Source organism: Rhodamnia argentea, chromosome 5 (assembly GCF_020921035.1).
Source record: "Rhodamnia argentea isolate NSW1041297 chromosome 5, ASM2092103v1, whole genome shotgun sequence".
Lineage (NCBI taxonomy): Eukaryota > Viridiplantae > Streptophyta > Magnoliopsida > Myrtales > Myrtaceae > Rhodamnia > Rhodamnia argentea.
Window position 1 is genome coordinate 30179955 of NC_063154.1, and position 22578 is coordinate 30202532.

The 22578-nt window shown below is 39.4% G+C and overlaps 2 protein-coding genes across 2 annotated transcripts in view; both read right to left on the minus strand.

Moving 5' to 3' along the window:
- LOC115732637 (putative disease resistance protein RGA3) overlaps positions 1–15830 on the minus strand; it is a 42571-nt gene extending 26741 nt beyond the window's left edge. Inside the window, exons 1-2 of the mRNA XM_048279782.1 lie at positions 12628–15830; positions 11325–11577 (exon numbers count right to left, since the gene is read on the minus strand). Coding sequence (XP_048135739.1) covers positions 11325–11577; positions 12628–15483 — 3109 coding nt within the window. The 5' untranslated portion in view covers positions 15484–15830. The remainder of the gene's footprint in view (positions 1–11324; positions 11578–12627) is intronic.
- Positions 839–4877, minus strand: LOC125315171 (beta-ureidopropionase-like). Its single transcript, XM_048279408.1, has 6 exons — positions 4707–4877; positions 3593–3700; positions 2179–2367; positions 1851–2078; positions 1542–1766; positions 839–1245 (listed from the first exon to the last, which is right to left on the minus strand). Exons 1-6 carry the CDS (start codon positions 4827–4829, stop codon positions 880–882), a joined length of 1239 nt encoding a protein of 412 aa, XP_048135365.1. The 5' UTR covers positions 4830–4877; the 3' UTR covers positions 839–879.
- Positions 15831–22578: the final 6748 nt, after the last annotated feature.

The following is a 22578-nucleotide window of genomic DNA, read 5'->3' on the forward strand; positions in this document are numbered from 1 at the left end:
GACCCATTCAATGAACAAAAGACTGTCACGTCACTCAATTGGAGGATTAGCAAGATTTCTTTAAGATGTCTAGTATCGCTCATAGTTCGAGATATATATGATGTATTGGTTAGGATTATCACTTTGGTAGGACACGTACGGTCCTTTTTAGTCGTGAGTCTTTATTTGTCAAATTTGAATTTCTCGAATAATTTCTATGGTTGTTTTTATTCATTTTTTTGCATATATTCATGGATCATGTCTAGATCATGCCTTCTGTGATTGGAAACATAAGCGGAGTTCAGTTAAGTCCATCATCGTGAAAAAGAACACAAAAATATCTCGTGCTATCAAAATGTCAGTCTAGTGATGTTCAAGTTTTGAGACATGCCTAACACCCGATCTTGTCAACAATTCTGTTTACACCAAACAAAAATTTCAAAATTACGATGATCTCACATATTTTTTACCCTTTTTGCAGGGAGCCTTTGATTCTCACTAGGTGACAAAGCAATGTGGAGCATCATTTATCAAATAATCGAAAGAACGAAAAAGTTTGGATCAAGGTTTATATCGACAGCATCAATGACACTTTCAGCTAGATAGTTCATGCTTAGGTAGATAGATTAATCGAACACAAGTTAATTTACATGATTGAGTTACCATCCAATTCGTGTCAATACCGGGATCAACATTTGTGATTGCAAATATTTGAATCAAGAAGTGATACTATAGATTTGGAAAGAAGTCGTTCTTCTGAAGGTTTTCTCATTTTATTTACAATCCAACTCGTCAAACAATGGAACACACATATATACAGACAACGTGTGCCGCAGTCCAGAAAGTAAACATTATTTCGATACAGTCATCCCTAAATGTACATTATTGTGAATCAAGAACTTAAGAGGACTTCTTATGCAGCAAGGGATCGGATATGACCTGCGGTTCAAAGTCCGGCTTCAGATACTGAGCGAGCATATCAGCGTAGAGCTCGTACCGAGAAGTCATTCTGAATCCCCACTTGTCTTTCAGCTGCCTGCAGAGGTTGAGATCCATGTCCGAGATCAGCAATCCATCTCTGTGACGGGATAGTGATGGCGTGCACGAAGCATCTGGAGCTGAAAAATGACTGGATCCATAGAAGTGCCCGAAATCTGCGTGCTGTGGCTTCCCGTCGCCTGATGTGAATGGATTGGGAAATGTTTCTGTTCCTATCCGATTAATTGATCCAACAAAATAACTATTGGCAATGGCAGCATTTCGGGCCTGCAAATTGATTTTACAATTAAACATGGTTAACTGAGGCGATAATCAAGTCAGTTCATTTGAATCTACAATTATTTGATAAGCTTCAACTTTGTGCAATGAGACTTTAAGTTGTTTTCTTACTATTTTCAATTCTTTTTCCTTCTTGTGAAGGAAAAAAAAAAGGTCATGGTAACCTTTGTGCCAGTAAGCATAACACAGAAGTTCCAGAAATCTATCAAAAAAGGAACAATGACCAATATAAATTCATAGCACAAGTTCAATGAATCAAACATAGGATAGGGATTTGTAAATACCTCAATCGGCCACATTGGCTCGCTAAGTTCACCAACGGTTGCAGAAGGGTTGAACACAATCTCTGCACCATTCAAGCCAAATGCTAACCAATTCAAAGGATGGTGTCTCCCATAACAAATATTGACAGCAATCTTTCCATAAGCAGTCTCAAACACAGGATGCCCAGTATTTCCTTCCATATAGTAGGTACTTTCATTGAAGTCGCCAACCCTGGGGATGTGGTTCTGCGAAATGCGATCATCAAACTTAAAAATATTACAAGTTCAAAGGGATATATCGAACATAGGGCCCCCAACAATTACACTGACCTTTCGATGCTTGCCTATAATATTGCCATGATTGCCTATAATAACAGCAGTATTCCAGATAGTCTCCCCATGGTTCACATCCCTCTCAAGGATAGGATTAACAATGACCATGTTATACTTTTTTGCTAGATCCTGAAGAAACCTTGTTGATTCTCCATCAACAGGCTCAGCGAATTCACACCACCTCTTCTCTCTTGTACAAAAGGCAAATGGCATCATCCATGCTTCCTAAATTTAAATTATTTAGTTCATTAGTGGAACTTCAGTCTTTCAAGTCCAAAAGGAGAAACCAAAAAGCGTATAGCTCAGGCTTCATGGCATGACTAACCTGCAAGCATAATATGTTTACTCCGGAAGCACCTGCAGCATCTATCATTGGTTTTACTTTCTGATGGATAGCCCTCTTTTGATCCACAAAGGAAGCAGTTGTAGGAAGAACTATAGAGTTTTGGATAAGCCCAACTCTGACAACTCGCGGTTCTCTTAATAACTCCTTGTCTGCCGTAAAGTGAAATGCCTGAAAGAAAATCAGAATAAATTGATCAAAGATTCCACAAAACTGGTCAGAAAAAATCAAAACCAAAGGATCCTGCCAAGACAGTAATGGTTTTCAATGAAAGTAAACAACTACCAAATAGCGACTGCCACAAAGAATATGAAAGAGTACTCCTTAGCTTCCTTAATAGCAAGTTTAATCAACTAGAATAATTTGACTACATCAAAGTTTGCATGTTTCTCTATCCATTGGCTCATGAGCTCCATAGAATCCCAACATGGTACAAGACTATAAAAGTCACAATTTCTCGTACCTTCCATCTCATGGAAAAACTCAGAACCAAGAATCTATGCTAAAACAGATTTGAGAAGAAATCATTTCCAGGACTATGCTTATGCTCTGCACGATCTCCCTAATGATAAGGTCTCAATATTGGCAAAGGAAATCTGGACCAGATATTGGCAATTCATTGCATTTAAACAAATATTTCCCCAGTTAGGACCATATGTATGAATCCCAGTGACATAATATTATTTGGTCCATGCTCTTTTATCTATCACAGACATGAAAGATTACTGAGTTATAAACAGAAGCTACCTATGCCCCTTTGGAAAGAGAACAAGGAGCACACATTGGAAGATCTTTGCTCATGTTCCTCAGAGAACTTCCAAACATTTGTTGGCCTCAACTCCTATTTGCAGGCCTGAGCAATGCTGGAGGAACTTGCTTCAGAGGCTATTGGGGTGACAATGGATTAAGGCAATCATAAATTGAGTGTTTGTTGGGTGGAGTTAAGGAACTTTGTCTTCCATGGTCGCCAAAAGGAACATAAGGCATTGAAACTGATTGCCCTGGATACTTTCAGTTTTCAGATGATGTGACTTATATATTTCCATCTACTTTTTCTATGCTAGCTCACAGAGGAGATAAGTATGCCAAAAAACATTTTCAGCCCTTTCAGGGTGTTCAGTCATCTCACCCATGACAAGTAAGTATTTCCTATGCACACACTCAGATTCTCCATATGCCCCAAGCAGGAATGTGCTGAGAAGACAAGTTTCATACTGTCTAGAAAACTGTTTTACATGAGGAATCTATTTGACTTATAGTGCGTCTTTATCAAACTCCAACGAAATGCTACTGAAGTACATGAAACAGTGCAGACTAGTGTGACCAGGACTCTTAGCAACAGCATTTAAATTGCCACATCCAATAAGCAGCACAAAAACAGAAAACACAGGATCACCTGTACGTCAAAATTACATTCAGATGAGAGAGCTTTTGCAGAATCTGCCAGAGGAACAGCTTCAAGAGTTCTTCCACAATTCAATCCAATAAGTAAACGACTGACTTCCTGAAATCAATATCATCAAGATTTAATAACAAAGTAAGATTGCATCACAATGGAATGACATGCTTTGAGTTTTTGATACTTTAGCAAGAAGAAAGGGACCGATTGCTGAGTCATTTCAATTGTCTCAACAAATATTTTCATGGGCAGTTGATCCGTGCCAATTTAAAATCCATTTGGACTTGAAATTACTTGATCAAATCCAGCTCTCTCCAATAAGACTTTTAAGCTGTCCATCCTTACTTTTTGTAGTAATTTTTTTTTTTGTACTTAAAATAGTGGACAGTCATGCGATTCGGGAGGCCACATGCGTGAAAAGTAAAGGAATAACACACTACAATCCCTAAGATCCACCTTTACGACAGAAGTCCAGCTCCTACTAGTAAATGATATGTCTACATATGCAGACCCGTGAGATGCAGGACAGATCAAACATCCTCCTAGATTGACTGATGGCATCAATATTCATCTAAACAGCAAAGCATATGCAACTTGTGCAATTTCCATAACTTTAATTGTAAAAAGCGAGCAGAGAGACAACATAAACCGAGCAGAACAGAATTCTACTATCTGACCACATCATTTTTGTGTATTTCATTCCAAGAGTTTACTACAACAATCCTTCTCGATGCAGCCTTTGCTTTCCTGATTAGCACCAATTCGAAATCTGTAGATGCTATCATCATCAGGCTCAGAGAAAAGCACCAGTGCCAGAATATCTTCCACAAAACGAACTTCGTCGCTTTTGATTCCGCAGATTTCACGAAATCAACTTCATTTCCTTAATAAACTCAGGTGAAAATCCAATCGAAGAATAACACTCCAGAAATACACGCCAAGTCAATCGGATCAACAGCGACAAGGATTCAAATCGACCGGATACTGCTTCGCGAGCTAGTCCCGATCAAACGACACTAAGCCTCGTCTCTCACTGTCTCTATCTATATGCTAATCAGGTTACGAACTCATGGTTAAGATGAGGAGAGAGATAAAAATGAGAAACGAAGACCTGAAAGACTTGGGGGCTGAGATTGTCGCGGAGGAGGCGATCGAGCGACTCGTAGCCGCAAATCGAGCCGTCGCGAGCGGCCGCGGCCTCCTCTTTGGCTTGTCCGTTCCGCGTCGTCTCCATGTTCGCGTTGGTCGCAGTTCAAGCTTAGGCACCGAAAGAGAGAAAGAGCTGGAGAGGCGTGCGTAGGTGGAATTTGAAGAGAGAGAGAGAGAGAGAGAGAGAGTGCGCATAGACTTTGAATTTAAAGAGGAGGAATCATCCCGACCTTTCACCGTGCCTCTCGCAGCACCTGCCCTTCCCTTTTGTCAGTGGCTGAGACAAGCTTTAAGAACATGAAGAAATTCAGAACTTATATGATGCTTCTTCTGGTGTCGGACGATTTGCGAAGCAGAGAGGCAAGAGGAAAACAGATGGATGAGAATGCACATTAATTGGGCCTTACTGGATTTCATGTGGCGTTGGTTTATGCAGACAACCTTTGTATGGTTGCATTGAGATCACCCTCCTCCCATTCCCCCGGGTACCACTCGTATCTGAACAGTGACGCACGAAGTAGACTTGGTGTGCTTAGCTTACCCTTAGAAAAGATGTTCATTTTGGGGCACTCTTCCACTTTAATATAATACAAGGATGGAAACCTCAAGATGCAACTTGTGGTCGAGGAGAAGCATTCTAGGCTTGGCATATTACGGAGTGTCAACTCTCCTAACTTCCCAAAATAAATCACTTTTCCTTCTCCATTTCCATGGTCTGCCACTACTTCTTTCATTCTTTCACATCCTATTATAGTCATCTTCCAAAGATGCACCAAACTTGCTATCGCTGAAGCTGTCCCTAGATGTACCAATCCAGAGGAATTCTTCACCTCCAACTTCGTCAAATTCTGGAAGGATGTCACGGCTGGAAATAGTATCGTCAAATCGGGACAATCCCAAACCTCAAGTGTTTTGATGCTCTGAAGAATTTTTGATACTAAACAGTCTTGTCTCCACACATGCTTTAACTTGTGTAGCTTGCTCAACTTAAGTTCTCTTAAATTTTCAAGCAACGGATGTTTTCCCTCGTCAACAAACCCTTCGTCATGGAATATATCTTCAAAGGAACTACAGAACACCTCAAGGCTTTCCAAATTCTGAAATCCCTCTAGGAGGAATCTGAGAGGAAAGACGGACTTTTCATCATGAAAGCATGCCAATGTTAGTGCCTTTGACTTGCCAAAGATGTAATCACAAAATTTCCCATCTTGTATCATATAGATATCCTTATCGACTAATAAAAGTCTCCGTAAGTTGGGAAAGTCCTGTCAAATTGTCAATACAACGAGAGAAGTAAATTTAACAAAGGTTCAATAATGAGTCATGTGTTATAAAAAGGTAAACCTAAGTCGGATGTCGCATGGAAGGTGGCCATTTTCTTACGATTCAATAGATCTCAAGAGCCCGGCGTACAAGTCTCAAGCTTTTAAAGTCACGATACAAAATACAACTGTGATCGAGCGCTCCACTACAACCATCCGTATTGAATTTTTTAAGAAACTTTTTTGTGTAGAGGTTGGTACTGTTAGGTTGGTAGAGTGATTTTAAATTCAAAACCACCTAGCTCACTAAATTCGTCTTTTTATTAGAATTTTGTATAACAAGATGCCCTCACAGTAACTAAAATATATGGGGGGTCCCCAAACTAAAAATTGTGCTTATGATATTACGGATATGTTATGTTGCCTACGAATTGACAGTTAAAGGGTTTCGGATTTTCTATGGTATCGTCATGTGACATGGATATGTAGTGGATGTGAGATATAATGCGCGGTGAAAGAAAAAAAAATTAGAATATAGTGAATTAAATTTCTAATGTTTTTTCCACTGTTAAATTCATGCTTTTATGAATTCGTAGAAGATACAAAAGAGAAGAAAAATTCACTAGTGAGACGTGTCAAGAATGGAGAGGACCGCATGTCTAAGTTCTTATTGGCTTTTGCAAGGAGCACGAAGCTCCAGAATACACAAATTTCAATTGGATTGGATGAGGAATATCGCATGGTGCCATCAACAATATGTAATTATTTTTGTTATTTTAGGGAATGGAATATCTTATGGGTTTTCACGGACAAAAAGTACACTCACAATGTTGAAAAAGGCATGTCTTATGGCGTGGATAAACCGATACGTAATGACGTGACTATACGGTGGACATGACAATAGTGAATGCGTTTTAGGAAAAAACTGTGAAAGAGTTGTAGGAGTCATACCCTCTCAAATGAATAGTGTGCTTCCCTATTTGAAAGGTCCTGTTCGTGGTCTCTTTGAGTCCACTTGTTCATAAGTGCCGCAAAGGACAACATGTTCAGTTTATCACAGTGAGTCACTCGCAATTCCTGCAAGGATGGCCAGCTCAAAGTAGGAAAGTTAGGACAAAAGCTCTTGAGTCGTGGCATATCATGTAACGCCAAAGAGGTCAATTTCGGGAAAAGAACTTGAGCAATAGTGGAGTGCCGGGTGTCGTCTCCACTCGAGACTATAACCTTGAGCCCACAAGACTCTACTCGAAGTTTGGAAAGTTCGTTTAGACTTGTAGCCAACCAATGCGGAAACAGATTTTCAAGGCTCTTACAGTTATGAACCTCCACTTCCCTTAACTGTTCACAAGTGAGAGTTTCTAGAGGATTGTCGGTCCATATTTTGCTTAAATTGTCCATGTGGGAGAGAACAATCAACCGAAGCCGAGGAATTTGTACCTGCCATATTATGAAAAAATGGCACAATGAATGTCATTATATTAAGTTAGGAACACAAAGAAGGAATTTCTAAACTTCCCCAACTCTCACAAATCATGAAAATTCAAGAGCTTATTAGTGACACAAACGGTGAGGGGCAAAATAATGCTTCCTATTCAGTTGATTGATGATTAAGGCCGAGTATACTGTTAATAATCAACCCCAAGTCCCCGAACAATGGAAAAAGACAAATTCAAAGATATCTACCTCAATCAGATGATCCCCATGAGAAGCGAGGATGGACAATTTTTTTTTTTTTCTGTTTACGATGAAATTAACGCAATCCGGACTTGTCACTACCAAAAAATAGACCGACTATTTCCACACTTCCCTAAAATCGTTAATAATCAAAATTGAGTATTACGATGACTTTTTGAAATACTTTAGCAATGTGGGGGATAACTAACTATTATTTCAGGGCAACTCATGTATGATAAATAAACGACATTTGAGTAAATGCATAATTAGTAATAACTCCTATGATTCACAATCGAATAAATGTGTAGATACTCGTTAGCTTACCCTTAGAAAATGATACTAAAAAAAAATCTGGGGCAATAACATTAAAATGAGGAAAAGCACGAGCATTTCCCCCATCAGAAAAGAAAACAATAATTGAAACTTGTATACAATCCGCAACAAAGGCCAAAATGAAGGGGGAAAAAGAGTGGCCTGTTCAGTTGGCATGTATTAATTGTCTTTTTAAGAAGTGATGTAAATCAAAATTTGGTAAAGATGTTAGCTTGTATTCGCTGGATTCTGTCGGAGTAAAATTGAAAATTGATCTTTAATCTTCACTAAATAGAGTGTGTGGACACGTGTATATTCCTTGCTATTTAACTTTGACGTAAACATCTCCTAAACTCTATCGAATCAATAAAATGACAATTGAAATTTTAAATGGGTATTTTGATTTAATTTATAATCAGTAGAACATTGATTATAAAGTAAACGGCTTCTCTTCTAAATTTTGGAGTTCCGGTTTGCCGATAACAAAAGTAACAATTCTAAAAGGATATGGAGATGTACAAACTATTGTTATACATGTTGAGGATTATAAAATTTTAACCTTTGTCGTAAATATTAAAGGATTATGTACCCAAATCCGCACAAAGTAGGGGAGTTCTACTGGTTATTAGAAATTTACTTATAACTAGATGATTTTGAATATGTACATATCTATCGATGTCTGAATTGTTTTGCTCTAGAAATCTACGGATGTTATCTTGGATTACGGTGGGAAGGTAAATATTTTGGTCATCTTTGTTTTGGTAGGAAACATGAGTCCGATTAGATATGATCAAAGCACTGATGACTGAAACTACAATCATTTAATGTAGCATTTATGTTCGGACATGGCACGTACTTTGCATTGTCCAATTCTATGTGAATATATTGCAAATGAAATGCCAAAAAATGAATTTGTTTTAAAGACCTACCTGTGGAGTGAAAAGTGAAGGGGTGCCGAGCTCATTCTCCATCAAAGATTGCCAAGTCAAACTTCTCATCTTGGGGCAGTGGGCAATGGTCAGAGAATTCAAGTCGGAACATTCGAGCGTCCGATTCTTCCCCAAGAGAAAACTAGTCAAATTGGGCAAGCATTCCAACTCCATCGTCAAGAGATTTGGGAATGTAATCTCCTCCACAACTCTTCCCTCCCCTTCCTCATCTGCGATCACTCCTTCCATCTGACCGCACTCCTTTATTTCCATCCATCGAAGATCGGCAAGGCACCGAGTCATCGATGGAGTAAAAGCATGTCTCAAGTTGCTGCACTTATAAATGGTCAGACGAGCTAGAAAATTGTAGGGCAGTGCTCCTTGAAGATCTTCGTTCCATATTCGCCTCAACTTTGGTAAATTGACCAAGTCCAAAGTCCCAAAGGAAGGTACCACGTGAGTGCTGTCCACATCCTCCAGGCCTTTAAGATCGAAAATTTCTTCTAGTAACTCACAATCGCGCACTTGCAATGTCTTCATATTGTCTAAAACAAGCATCAATCTGGATGAAATTGCATTAAAGAGTGATGGACATTTATCCACCACCAGTGATTCTAATTGCCAAGACGACTTGATGGGAATTAGTTCACTATGCCATTTTAAAATCAACTTAGGGAACTCAGATAACCGCATTTTCTCTACTCCAACAATCGTTGCCTGTAAGAAAATTCATCGAACAAGCGTTAAATGTCTGGTTAGCCCAAAAAAAAAAAAAAAAATACTCTGTTGGTGATCAAACAGAGTCAATTGCTCAGGAATTGGTAACCGAGGCATACCATTCCTTCAAACATGCTTTGGATGGTGACGTTGAGGTTTTCCTTCCAAAACCACACTTCACGTTTAGTTACTTGTACTCTGTCCAGCTTTGGCGCCTCTATTGATCCCTTGGAGAAGAATTCCATGTTGAGACATCCGGTCACAATGACATCTTCCAATAAAGGGAACATCAAAGTGTGTCCACTTGAGCTGAAACATCTCAACGCCGTCAACATTTGAAGCTCTAAATACTTCAATTGTTTGAAAGCAACTGCACACCCATCTTCACCTCCCTCATCAACGATGACTTCTGTCAACATTTTACAATTGCTTATGCTCAATTTTGTGAGTTCCACCAAATTTCCTGCTATTGTCGGTGTGAAAATACGAGATAACCCATCACAAAATGACACATCGAGACTCTTCAGGTGTTGAAAATATACTTCCTCATCCCATATCATCGCGATGTTGCCCATTGCAAAGATATTTAATGTCTCCAGGCTAGGAAACGCAATCCGAGGAATTCACACATGGTATTGGTGATTCAATAATATTAGGAGTTCACGAAGTTCGAAGATGTAAATATAGATGAGTGGCTAAGAGGTGAGGGAGGATTATTAAGTTGCACAAAAGGAAAATAAAACTAATAACATAAAAAAGGAGTAAACGAATTCCATCCGAAGAATTTCTCCTTCAGAAATGGGTTACCAAGTGGAGCATTACTTATCTGTCTACATAACAAAGCAAACCCAAAAATACTTTCAACCTCAAATTTTGGCCCCAGGAGTTCAAATAATACGTATAGCCAGTGTCTAATGAATGTGCTCATATAACTATGATACAATCAAATTGGTCCGTTATAGATTCTAAATCTAAATCGAATCTTTACGACTCTCGGTTTAGTTGATTTCCCACAAATAACCAAACCACACTATTTATAGCAATTGTAACATCACTTAGAGATGGTTATTTCAATTACTAACATGGACGAACATCTTCCAGGACATTGCAAAACTGAGTAAGATTGAGGAAGAATTCATTAAAAGAAACTAGGAGCACATAAATAAAAAGTTGAACAATGTATTGGTGTAAAATAAAAAATAAAAAATTACAAGGTACAAGGAAACGCATGGAAGTAGCAGCGGTCCTCCTAACGATCATGGTCTATCGATTGTGGTCGTCCTAACCATGAAGGACAGTTGAAAATGCAAAAAGAATTATTTGGCAGATTGATTGCTGTTAATTGTGGTGGTCGTCCTATTCAGCGGTCCTCCTAACTTACTCTTGTATGCTACTCATTTTATGTTAGAATATTTTAACCAAAATACACTTTGTAAGTAATTTAGTTAGATTTTATTTAGACTATGCTTTGTCTCTGGTGTATTTAATATTTTGACGTAACGTTAATCAGGTACCTCTCGATTGAAAAGTGCACGGGAGCATGATTTGACGTGGTCCCGATTTCGAGCTTCTCGTGAACCTGTCATTGGTTTTTCATGGATTAAAAAAATTGTCACCATACGTCTTGCCTATATGAATCAATCTGCAGGAAGATCTTTCGTGATGGAAAGAAAAAATCAATCTTACACTTTTGGCGAGAGAAGCACGTCAAACTTTCCAAACGTTGTAGGTGTAAATCAATTAAATTCGAGAATGCCAGAGTTTCTGATGCTTCTATTCCCCATCCTTTTTCCTCCGTAACGATCGTCTCCATCTTCATGCAATCGCTTATGCTTAGTTGACTCAGTTGTGTGAGAGATTTAACCATGGATGGGGAAAACATATATTTGAGGTTATCCAAGCCAATGATTTCTAATGTCTCCAATCTCGGTAAGGCAACCTGCGATATTTGCTCACGGAATTGGTGTTAGAGTTAGATTACGAATTTCAAGAACTTCCTGATCTAAATATAGATGAGTGCCAGGGGGAGAGGGGGATTATTAAGCTGCACAAAGTAAAAAAAAGAGAAGTAAAAAGATCTCCTTACTAATACGGTTTCTAATTTCCTAAAGTATTTTAGAGAATAACAGCCGGAACTTTCTCCAGTCTTTTCATGGGCAAACAACTTTGAATTGGAGAGCTTAATTTGATTGCTGAGCTACTTCTATTCCAGCCGAACAATGTATTTACACGTTCTTTTCATTTTTGCAAACCCAACAATATTCACTTATCTCTCACAGATTCTAAATTTAAATCAAGTCTTCCCTCTCTTCAATGTAGTCGTAGACTAATCAAATCACACTTTGCAATTTCGTTTTTGGGCACAATTTCGTAAATTGACTAAAACTTCGTCTACATAAAAAGTGGAACCATATACATTGTTCCGCATTGATTCAAAAGGGTAAGCAACATTGGAAGTCACTCGATTGATGAAAGAAAAATTAGTGCTTATTTAAATACACGGTACACAAAAAAAAAATAGAAAATAGAAAATAGATTAGCATAGTTGCTTTTGTTTGAAAACTCAGTCCTCATTTCCATTCTTCATATTGGTTTTTAAGAAAGTCATCTATATTTATAGGTTTTGTGGATGATAACAAAATTTGAAAACTAAATAAGATGGAATTCATTTCAAAAGATTAGACATTACTTTAATTATGAAAGGACTTTAATGCCGATATTCCCCCATACTATGCTTAATGAACCACTATTAACATAGATATACTTGCAGCATGTAACTTGAAAATAACTCAGAACCCATCACAAGCTAAATTTACGTGGATTTTCCTACAATTGGTTGGATTTCTACACAATTAAGAGAAATGGCAGATTGCTTTACCTAATTACAGAGAAGGCATGAACGTATAAGCATCATAATCTCTGGTACATCTAACTAGCAAAAGACGTAAAACTCAAGAAAATAATTAATATTCTTTTGGTAGAAAGTTACCTGTTGCCCGTTGAAGAATGCAATTTGAGTGCCTGTTGGGTCGCCTGATGTGCTACTCGAAGGAGTTGTCTCGGCGGTGAAAAAGTTCTTGATATTTGGCAAGTCACGCAATTTCAACACACGCAACATAGGCAACTCACATTTGCCAAAATCATCAGCTTCTACAATCCCCTGCACTGTCCTGCAATGGACAACTTCAACCTCTTCTAGCTGTGGAAGTTCTCTCACCACTGAAAGAGGAAATAGAACTTCCATCTTGTGGCATCCTACAACCCGGACTACTTTCAATGCACTGAAGGACTTAGAGGAGATATGTCCATAGCATATTTTCTCCAAGTTGATGAGATTCTTGAGAATTAACGACTCCAGCGTATTAAAATTTGTATGGGATGTTGATTGGAGGATGTAATGGGCGGAGGGGCTATCCTCAACCTGTAGATGCTTTAATTTTGGGAAACCATTTCTGGATAACACGCAAATACTTTGCTCAATTTCGTTCAACCACTGCAAAAACAAATTGTCAGTTTTGCCTAAGATGCTTTGTATGCATCCTTTTCGAAGAACATCACTGTTTTTATGCAAAGTGAGCACCAATGTCCTCGATCCTTTGTACTTGGGCAACCACGGCCAATGTCCTATTTGGATTTCATACTTGGTCAATTTCTCGAGGTTTAGATCCTCTGGAAGCACGTTCGGATCGTTAAACCGCATACGCAAAATGCGGAGTTTCTCCATTCGATTCAGCTCAATCGGACAGGCATTAGTTGGTGCAGTTTGCTCCACGGCATTCCATTGTTGAAAGCTATACTCCATATATAACTCCTCCAATTTGATCAAGCTTCCAAGCACACCCGGCTCAATTATCTCAAGGAAAATACAATAGCTTAACTCTAACAACCTCAGCTCTACCAGTTGTCCAATTTCTTTCGGCAATCGCCGAATTTCTGAGCTCATAAAACTAAGAATTCGTAACTCTTTTAGCTTGCCCAGAATGGCTACATCGTCTAACGTACAACGATGAAGACACAACGTGTGCAAGATCACCAACGACTGAAACGACGAAGGCGAACGAGCGAGATGTATCCCAGTAAGACTTAAGACCCCGAGTTTCCTCATAGACTTAAATAACGAATCCGGAACGTTAAGAGATTCATTGTTTGTGAACAACAAAAACATCTGCAATTCGGGGCAATCTAAGTCTTCGGGAAGCTCCATCATGTCAATGTAGGGAAAGCATATCGCCCTACAATTCTTGAGCTTGTCCTCTGACAACTCTGTTACGAACTTCTCTTTGTCTTTCAACACGAGAATAGGTTGTTCTTTTGAAGCGACAGAGGCAACAAACTCACGAACCAGATCATGTATCTTAAAACCGTCCCCGTCTCCATTCTCTAGCAAAAGGGAAGATGCTTGAAGAGTGCGTATTATTGAGCTCAACCTATTCCTAGCTTCCTCTATGCTACTATATTCTGCGTATAACCCCAAACCCACGCCGTACCTCACCAGATTTTCCAGAGAGGGCTCGGACACACCATAAACAACACAGAGCCGTAGTGTTAACTTCACCTCCTCATCTAAATCATCATAACTCAGTTGCAACATCTTATTTATCACATCATTGATTCCTTTATCTTTAGACATCTCGATTCTTTTCAAAGTGTCCTTCCATTCAGATAAACCAGCGTCTTTAAAACGTTTTGCAATTGCGAGAATTAGGAAAGGCACACCTGCGCATTTGTGGAGCGCTTCATCCGCCAAGGGTTTGAACTCGTCAACGTGAACTTTGTCCCCCACGATCCTCTCGAGCAATTCTTTTGCCTCTTCCTCCTGCAGCTCACCAAGGAGGAAGTCCCTGTCGCAGCCCATTTCCCTTCGCAAAACATCTCGATTTCTCGACGTCAACAGCAACTTGCATCCTATGACTTTGTTGTCATGTCCGCAAGGAATGCCGACCGATCTCAAGTCCAGCCCCTTCCACAAGTTGTCCAGTATTATGAGCACCTTCTTTTTCTCCCTCTCCTCATTTTCCAACCTTGTGTGCAGACGCTCTGCTCGCACGTTGATATACTCTTCGTTCTTTATGTCCAGGCCCAACGAATGCGCGATCTCTCCTTGAATCCTTTTTATGTCTGGATTTTCTGACACGTCGGCCTTAGCGACCAGGTCGAACAACTTTTCTTCCCTTATTCTCCTTTCGGCATCCACCAAAAGGGTGGACTTGCCAACCCCGCCCATCCCGTAAACCCCGACCACGTTGTTGCTGTTATTGGCAAGAGCGTCCATGATGTCCCTTATGATCTGAGCTCTGGATTTGAAGACACCATCGTCCTTAATCGCAGTAGAGGCAGAAGAAGCAGAGGCCGTCGCAGTGGCCGACTGCATGACTTCTTTGCCCTCTCTCCTGCCCGGAGCCGGAGCAGTGACATTCCCCGGAGCAGGAAGGCTGAAGGAGATCTCCCGGTTACTGTTGTCTTGAATGAGTTTCTGAATGTCATCGGTCTTGTGCTTGGCCTCCCGGCTGAACTGATAGCGACAAATGGGGTCGGGAAGAGCGCCGCGGCAGCAATTCTTGCTCGCCTCTTCGAATTTGCCCAACAGGTCCTTCGCCTCCTGCAAGGCCTTCGCAACACTTGCCAGAAACTCTGGGACCCATCCGTGGACATTCCGAAGATTGTTTCTGGCCTCTTCCTCGGCATTGCGGACCCTCTCAGCCTCGTACTCCAGATTCCTGGCTTCCTTCTGAAGACCGTCGGCGTATCTCTTGGAGCACAGCACGTATGCGAACTGATGCTTGATGGGAACAAACACGATCTTGAAGAGATCCCACGCAATTGAAACGGCAGAATCGGCAGACATTTTTCTTTGATTTTTTGTCTGAGAAACAAAGAGCGCGAAAACACAGAGAGTGATGAAAAGGAGTAGCAAATAATAATGAAGAAGAAGAAGAAGAAGAAGCTGAGGAGGAAGAACGGTTGTGCAGAGGAGAAGAGTGAAACAGAGCAAGAGCGATGGGAGACGAAGAAGGCCAAGAGATTTGAGTGCAGATGAGGATGAAGGAAGGGGAGCAAGAACGAAACAGAGAATTGAGTGCAAATGAGGAGAAGAGAGAAACAGAGCAAGAACGGTAGGAGACGAAGAAGGCCAAGAGATTTCAGTTCAAATGAGGATGAAGGAAGGGGAGCAAGAACGAAACGGAGAATTGAGTGACGAAGAAGGAGAATAAGACTCGATGACTAGCAGAGACAATATCTTCCTCGTAGATGGAGAGAGCTTTGCTGGAAAAGTTGATGATCAACGGTCGAGATTTAGTATTAATAGCAAAATGAAAAAGAAAGGGAAAATTTCAAAAAAGGGCCTGAAGTGGCCTCGTTTTTTCAAAAAAGGGCCCGAAGTGAATATCGTTTCAAATAAGAGCCTCAAGTACTCAAATTATTTCAAAAAAGGGCCTACTTGAAGGGCATATTTGTCTTTTAATTTTTTTGCCTTTTTCTTTTCTCTTTTTCTTTCTTTTTCCCTCCCCTCTTATTCATCATCTCCCCAAAGACGTCATCTATGTCATCGAAAGACCTTCACCGCTCGTTGCATACCGCCACCGCCACCGACTCCCCAAGCTCAACTCCTTCAACCTCTCGGCCGGCACCCATCTTCCCCCTCGGCCCGACGGCCCGCTCCTCTCCGTTAGCTTCTGCTCGCTCCTCTCCGTCGCCTTCTGCTCGTACCAAAGAGTACAATTTTACCCCAGTTGCTTTGATGACAACGCCTTTGGCCAAGTAAAGCGTCATGTGGCTTGTGAGGTTGAAGCTCTCTGTCAAGTGCACCCCAGAAGGCACGTGCAGCGGCGTGCCGCGGGGCCGGTGCGAGTGCCGAATCTGGTACACGGCCTCCCGAATGCCTTGGTGTTCGGCATCCACTCGTCGCCGACACCGCCGAAGTCCACGATAGAGATCCTATCCACGCAGTCACTCATCGGAATCATGCCGGAGCATGTGACGACTTCCTCCTCCGCAGCCACCGAGACGCCGGCCAGCAGCACCACGATGGCGACGAGCGGGACGACGGTCGAAGCCGACGACCGCGACTTTCCCGTGCTCTCGACGGCTACTCGGGGTAAAACGTTGCGAAGAGTGGGCGTGACGCGAGGGAAGGTGTGACGGACGATGAGAAAGATTGAGATTCTGTTGGTGGTTTAGGGGGTGGGATTGGGGAGGACTGGAGATGGATTTGGTGGGCGGATCGAGCCAAGGAGGACAGCGGCGAAGAGTCCAGACGAAGCTTTTTTTATGGAGGTGATGATCTAAGGAGAGTCATGAGCGGAAGATGTGAGCAGTTCTAGAGGAGAGTAAAGCCGATGAAGAAGAAGACAACGCAGAGAGAGAGAGAGAGAGAGAGAGATTAATGCATTGATTGCAAGAGACCGAGAGAGCTTAGTAGAGTAGCTCTTCGTCAACGGCGGGAGCCCGGCCGCGGGAGGAGGGAGAGGAGCGGGCCGCCAGGCCGAGGGGGAAGATGGGTGCCGGGCGGGAGGTCGAAGGAGCGGCGAGCTTGGGGAGTCGATGGCGGTGGCGGTGGACAACGAAAGATGCAGTCCTTCGGTGATATTCCCACGAAGAAGTCATGCTCAGAGAGATGATGAACGGGAGGGGAGGAGAGGGGACAAAAAAAAAAAAACGAAAAAAAAAGGCAAAAAGATTAAAAGACAAAAATGCCCTTTGAATAGGCCCTTTTTTAAAACCATTAGAGCACTTCGGGCCCCTATTTGAAACGATGTTTACTATAGGCCCTTATTTGAGAAAACGAGGCCACTTCGTACCCTTTTTTGAAATTTTCCCAAAAAGAAATTAACTTTTTTTTTCTTTTTTTGTCGAGGCTCTTTTACCTTTTCTTTGTTCTCCCTTTGCTTTCAGTTTCCTAAGGAACAAGTATCGTAAAATCCAAATCTCAGTATTCACTCTGTACCTTTTTTTTTTCCTATTTATCATATTGAGACTTCAATTCATGTCATAAATTAGAAATAGTTGGATTTCCTAATGCCATAATTTTGTTATTGTCTGATTCTCTTCACAGTTCTAAAATGGCCGTGTTATTGGTTTTTATATTGAATAACACTATTTGTGATAAGGTTCTACTTGTTGGCATATTAGACTTGGGCTAGCTTAGACCTTATATCTTAGTAATGTTTACCATTAGAGGAAAACAAATATTGACTTTTGACGTATCATTTTTTAATTTTTCGCACACTCATTGATAGAGACCCCTCATAATCGTCTCTTTAAGTGAAAACAAAATACCTCGTTTCATATGGAAAAATTGATTACTTTTCTTGCCAATGATGATTGTTGCATTAGCATGTCCAATTACTCATTAAATCCATATCTTTATCTCGATTATTTGGAATGGTAATGATTAGACCTGTCAAACGGGTAAGTCAAGTCGGATTTGGGGCGGGTCATAAATGATTCAACCCAAATTGACCCATTAACCCATTTATTTGATATTCTTTCTTGTAATGCTGTAATCAATTGGAAACTTCCACCTTTATAGATTTTAAATTTTGGCAAAGCATAAAATTCTAAATCAAAAGCAAGGAAAACACTCAAGAAAACCTAAACAAAAGCAGAAAAACCAAAGAAATATCTTCTTAATATAACAGTTGTTTACTTATTCGATCCAAATATTTCGATGTAGTGCATTATAACTAAACTAATTGAAGAGGAAAACAATTGCAGCATAATTCGCGAATTGTGTACATAGAAATAGGTCAAAAACGTAAAATGGCTGTGCTATTACTTTATATATTGAATAACGATTTTTGACCAGATTTGGGCTAAGTTAGGCACTTATATCTAATCAATGTTGACCATTCAACCACAAAAAAAAAAAAAAAGTGACAAACAAAATTAACTCAAAATTGATGTTGTTTAACTTTTTTTGCCAACCATGATTGTCACATTAGCATTTCAAATTACTCGTAAGTCCTATATTTATACATTTACTAAGACTATTTGTTCGGCCAAAAAAAAAAAAAACTATGACCATTTGAAAAGGTAATGAATAACTTCTAACAAAACAAAGTTATGACTATTAGAGTAATGAAGGGCGTTCTCTTTGTAATTAATTTTTTTTTTTTTTTTGGCCGGCCTTTTGTAATTAAGTTGATAAGGACATTTTGCATAATAACTACCTTGTTTATAACTTACGAGGAATAAGTGCACACGATAAATTACAATATAAGGACCGCTCTTTGAATTTTTTGTTTCCCACTATCGCCACTGCTTCTCCAGGAAAAGTGTCAAAAAAGTCCTAAACCTATTGCATTAGTGCCAATTCAGTTCAAAACCTTTTTTCGGTGCCAATTTAGTCCTAAACCATTTGTATTGGTGCCAATTAAGTCTTAAACCTTTTATTAGTGTCAATTCAGTCCTAAACCTTTTACAATAGTGTCAATTTAGTCCTAAAAATTTTGTATTTATGACAATTGAGTCAATTCGGCCAATTTTGATTGGAAATCACTAGCATGGATGTCAATTATCCTACGTGGCACGGTTGGCGCTAACGTGAATATTTTTTTATATTTTTTATATTTAAATAATTTAAAAAAAAAACCAAAACAATGCTTAAAAAATTATTTAAAATATTAAATATAATATTAAAAAATGTTCAAGTTAGCGCTAGCCATGCCATGTAGGACAATCGATGTTCACGTCAGCGATTTTAGGTCAAAATTGGCCGGATTAACTCAATTGGTATAAATATAAAAGATTTAAGACTGAATTGACAATAATACAGAAGGTTTATGACTAAATTAGTACCAATAAAAGGTTTAGGACTTAATTGGCACCAATGCAAAAGGTTTAGAACTAAATTGGCACCAAAAAAATATTTAGAACTAAATTGGCACTAATATAATAGGTTTAGGACTTTTTTGACACTTCTCCCCCGCTTCTCCCCTCTTCTTCCTAAATTATTATTGATTGAATTTTTTAATATTTTTAAATTTGTGACTTTGGTCGAGAAAATTATACATGCTTAAAATGTTTATTCTTTAAAGTAACTTTTCTATTAATCTTAGTAACAATGGGATAGCACGAGACCGTACCTCGGATGGGGCAAAATTTCTCTGTAAAGATTGTCATGCGGGGCATCTAGTAAGGCAACAGATGGAGCAAGATGAGGAAGGTAAAAGCAAAGTTAGACTTTATGGACTAAATTTACAAACTCAGAAATATTGCAAAATGAAATCGGTGTGCCAGCCATCCTATGTGACACTATTGGTGTCCACGTCAGCATTTCTTGCTAAAATTGATCGATGGACTTAATTGGCAAAATATGAAAAAGTTTAGAACTCAATTATAAAAATTGAAAAGTTTAGTATTAAATTGGCCAAAGTACAATAGATTTAAGACTTTTAGGACAAATTTTCCCTTTCTCCATTGATTTCTCTTTCCAGCTCGCTCTCTCCTTCCACAAGGAAGGTCTATCTCAGTAACCAAAAAATCTTATTCTCACTCTTGAGGAGGGCGTCCAATGATGATTCCACTTTGCTCTGGATTTTGCGAAAAAAAACACTCTTAGGAAACTGGATGAGAATTATAAAATATGTTATGAAACTTTTCTCTTCATTTTATGATTTGCTAAATAAATTTTCAATCTTCAATATTCTTTAGGATAGACCTATTGCCATCCCTCTTTGACTTGGTAAACAACTCTTATTATCGCTTGTCCAAAGTAACCTTCCATGTTAGGACACAAGTTCATTCTCTCATTCACCCTGATTTTTTCTCTCCCATCTCATTTCTTCACCTTCTATTTTCACTGTGAACCGACTAAAACATCCTTTAATTCTTGAAAATCAACAATCATTAATTAAGTGTACTTTTTCTCACTCATATTTTGTTTCCCGCTATCGCCACTTCTTCTCTTATCCGGCGAGGGTCAGCCGATCCTTTTCTGCGACCAACGAGGTTTGGCCAATAATCCTCATTGGGTTTGGAAGGAAACAAAGAAAAAAAAGCAAGAGAAAAAATAGGAAAACAATGAAAAATCAGAATTTAAAAAAAAATTACAAAAAATTTCCACGTCAGCCCCGGCAGTGCCATATAGGACGGCCGGTGCCTGTGTCGGCGATTTAAAGCAAAAATTGACTGGATCGACTCAATTGGGAAAACGAGCAAAGATTCAAGCCTCAATTAGCAAAGTTGAAAGTTTCAGCACTAAATTAGCCAATGTGCAATAGGTTTAGGATTTTTGGAACAATATTCTCGTGGAGAAAGAACCCAACCGCTTTTTACTAGCAAAGTTGACAATCGCTAGCTGGGATTTAGTAATTCAAACGGCAAATCATTCCCTACATGATGGTTCAATGGCCAAAGAAAAAGGGAAAGTAACTGGGAAACTCGGAATAACTCCTTACACAAGCAACAAGTATAATCAAATCCAAATCGTTAATTGTGCGCTTTTGCTCGTGAGGGCTTTTTACGCTTGTCGTTTCTTCTTTGTGCTTTAAGTTTCGGAAGCAGCAAGCGACATCAGATCATTCCCTGCGTGATGGTTCGAGCCCAATGTAGAAAGGAAAGTAACTTGGAAACTCAGAATTATTCCATGCGTTAGCGACAAGTTTTATCAAATCCAAATCATTGATTTTGCTCTTTTGCTAGCGAGGGCTTTTGCCTTTTTCCTTTCTTCTTTTTGTTTTGAGTCTCGGAAGCAGCAAGCTTTATAAATCATTCCCTGCATGATGTTTCAATGGCCAAAGTAGGAAGGAAAGTAACTTCGAATCTCGGAATAATTCATTACGCCGGCAAAAGTTAGTATCAAATCCAAAGCGTCGAATGTGCTCTTTTGCTGGAGAGGGCATTTTACCTTATTTGTTTCTACTTTTTACTTTTGAGTTCCGGAAGTAGCACGTATGATCAAACCATTCCTTGCGTGATGGTTCAATGGACAAAGCAGAAAGGAAAGTAACTTGGAAATGCGAAATCGTTCCCTGTGTTCACCAACAAGTATTATCAAATCCAAATCGTCCATTGTGCTCTCTTGCTAGTGAGGGATTTTACCTTTTTGTTGCTTCTTTGTGCTTAGAAGTTTCGGAAGTAGCAAGCATTATCAAATCATTTCCTACGTGATGGTTCAATGGACAAAGTAGAAAGGGAAATATCTTGGAAATTTGGAATCGTTCACAACGTTAGCAACAAGTATTATCAAATCCAAATCATTGATTGTGCTCTTTGGCTGGTGAGGGCTTTAACCTTTTTCGCTTATTCTTTTTGCTTTGTGCTTTAGAAGAAGCAATTATGATCAAATTATTCCCCGCGTGATGGTTTAATGGACAAGGTAGAAAGGAAAGTAACTTGGAAACTATTCCCTATGTTTGCAACAAGTATTATCAATTCTAAATCGTTGATTGTGCTTTTTGGCTGGTGAGGGCTTTTTAACTTCTTCGTTTCTTCTTTTTGGTTAGAGTTATAGAAGCAGCAAGCATTTATCATATCATTCCATGCGTAATGGTTCAATGGCCAAAGTAGAAAGGAAAGTTACTTGGTAACTGGGAATCGTTCCTTAAGTTGGCAACAAGTATTATGAAATCCAAATTGTTGATTGTGCTCTTTTGTTGGTGAGGGCTTTCTACCTTTTCCGTATCTTCTTTTTGCTATGAGTTTCGAAAGCAGCAAGCATTATGAAATCATTACCTATCTTTTAATTCAATTGGGACTTAGATTCCAGTCCTAAATTGGGCATCTTTTGATATTCTTTTTCTAATGCCGTAATCAATTGGAAACTCTATCGTTATTGACTTTTTGATTTCAGCATACCAAAAGATTATAAACTAAAATCAAAGAGAATGCTCAATAAAACCTAAACAAAAGCATAACAAACTAAAGACATACCTTCTTAGGCTCCGTTGGAAAAATTGTCAAAAAAGTCCTAAACCTTTCGCATTTTTGCCAATGTAGT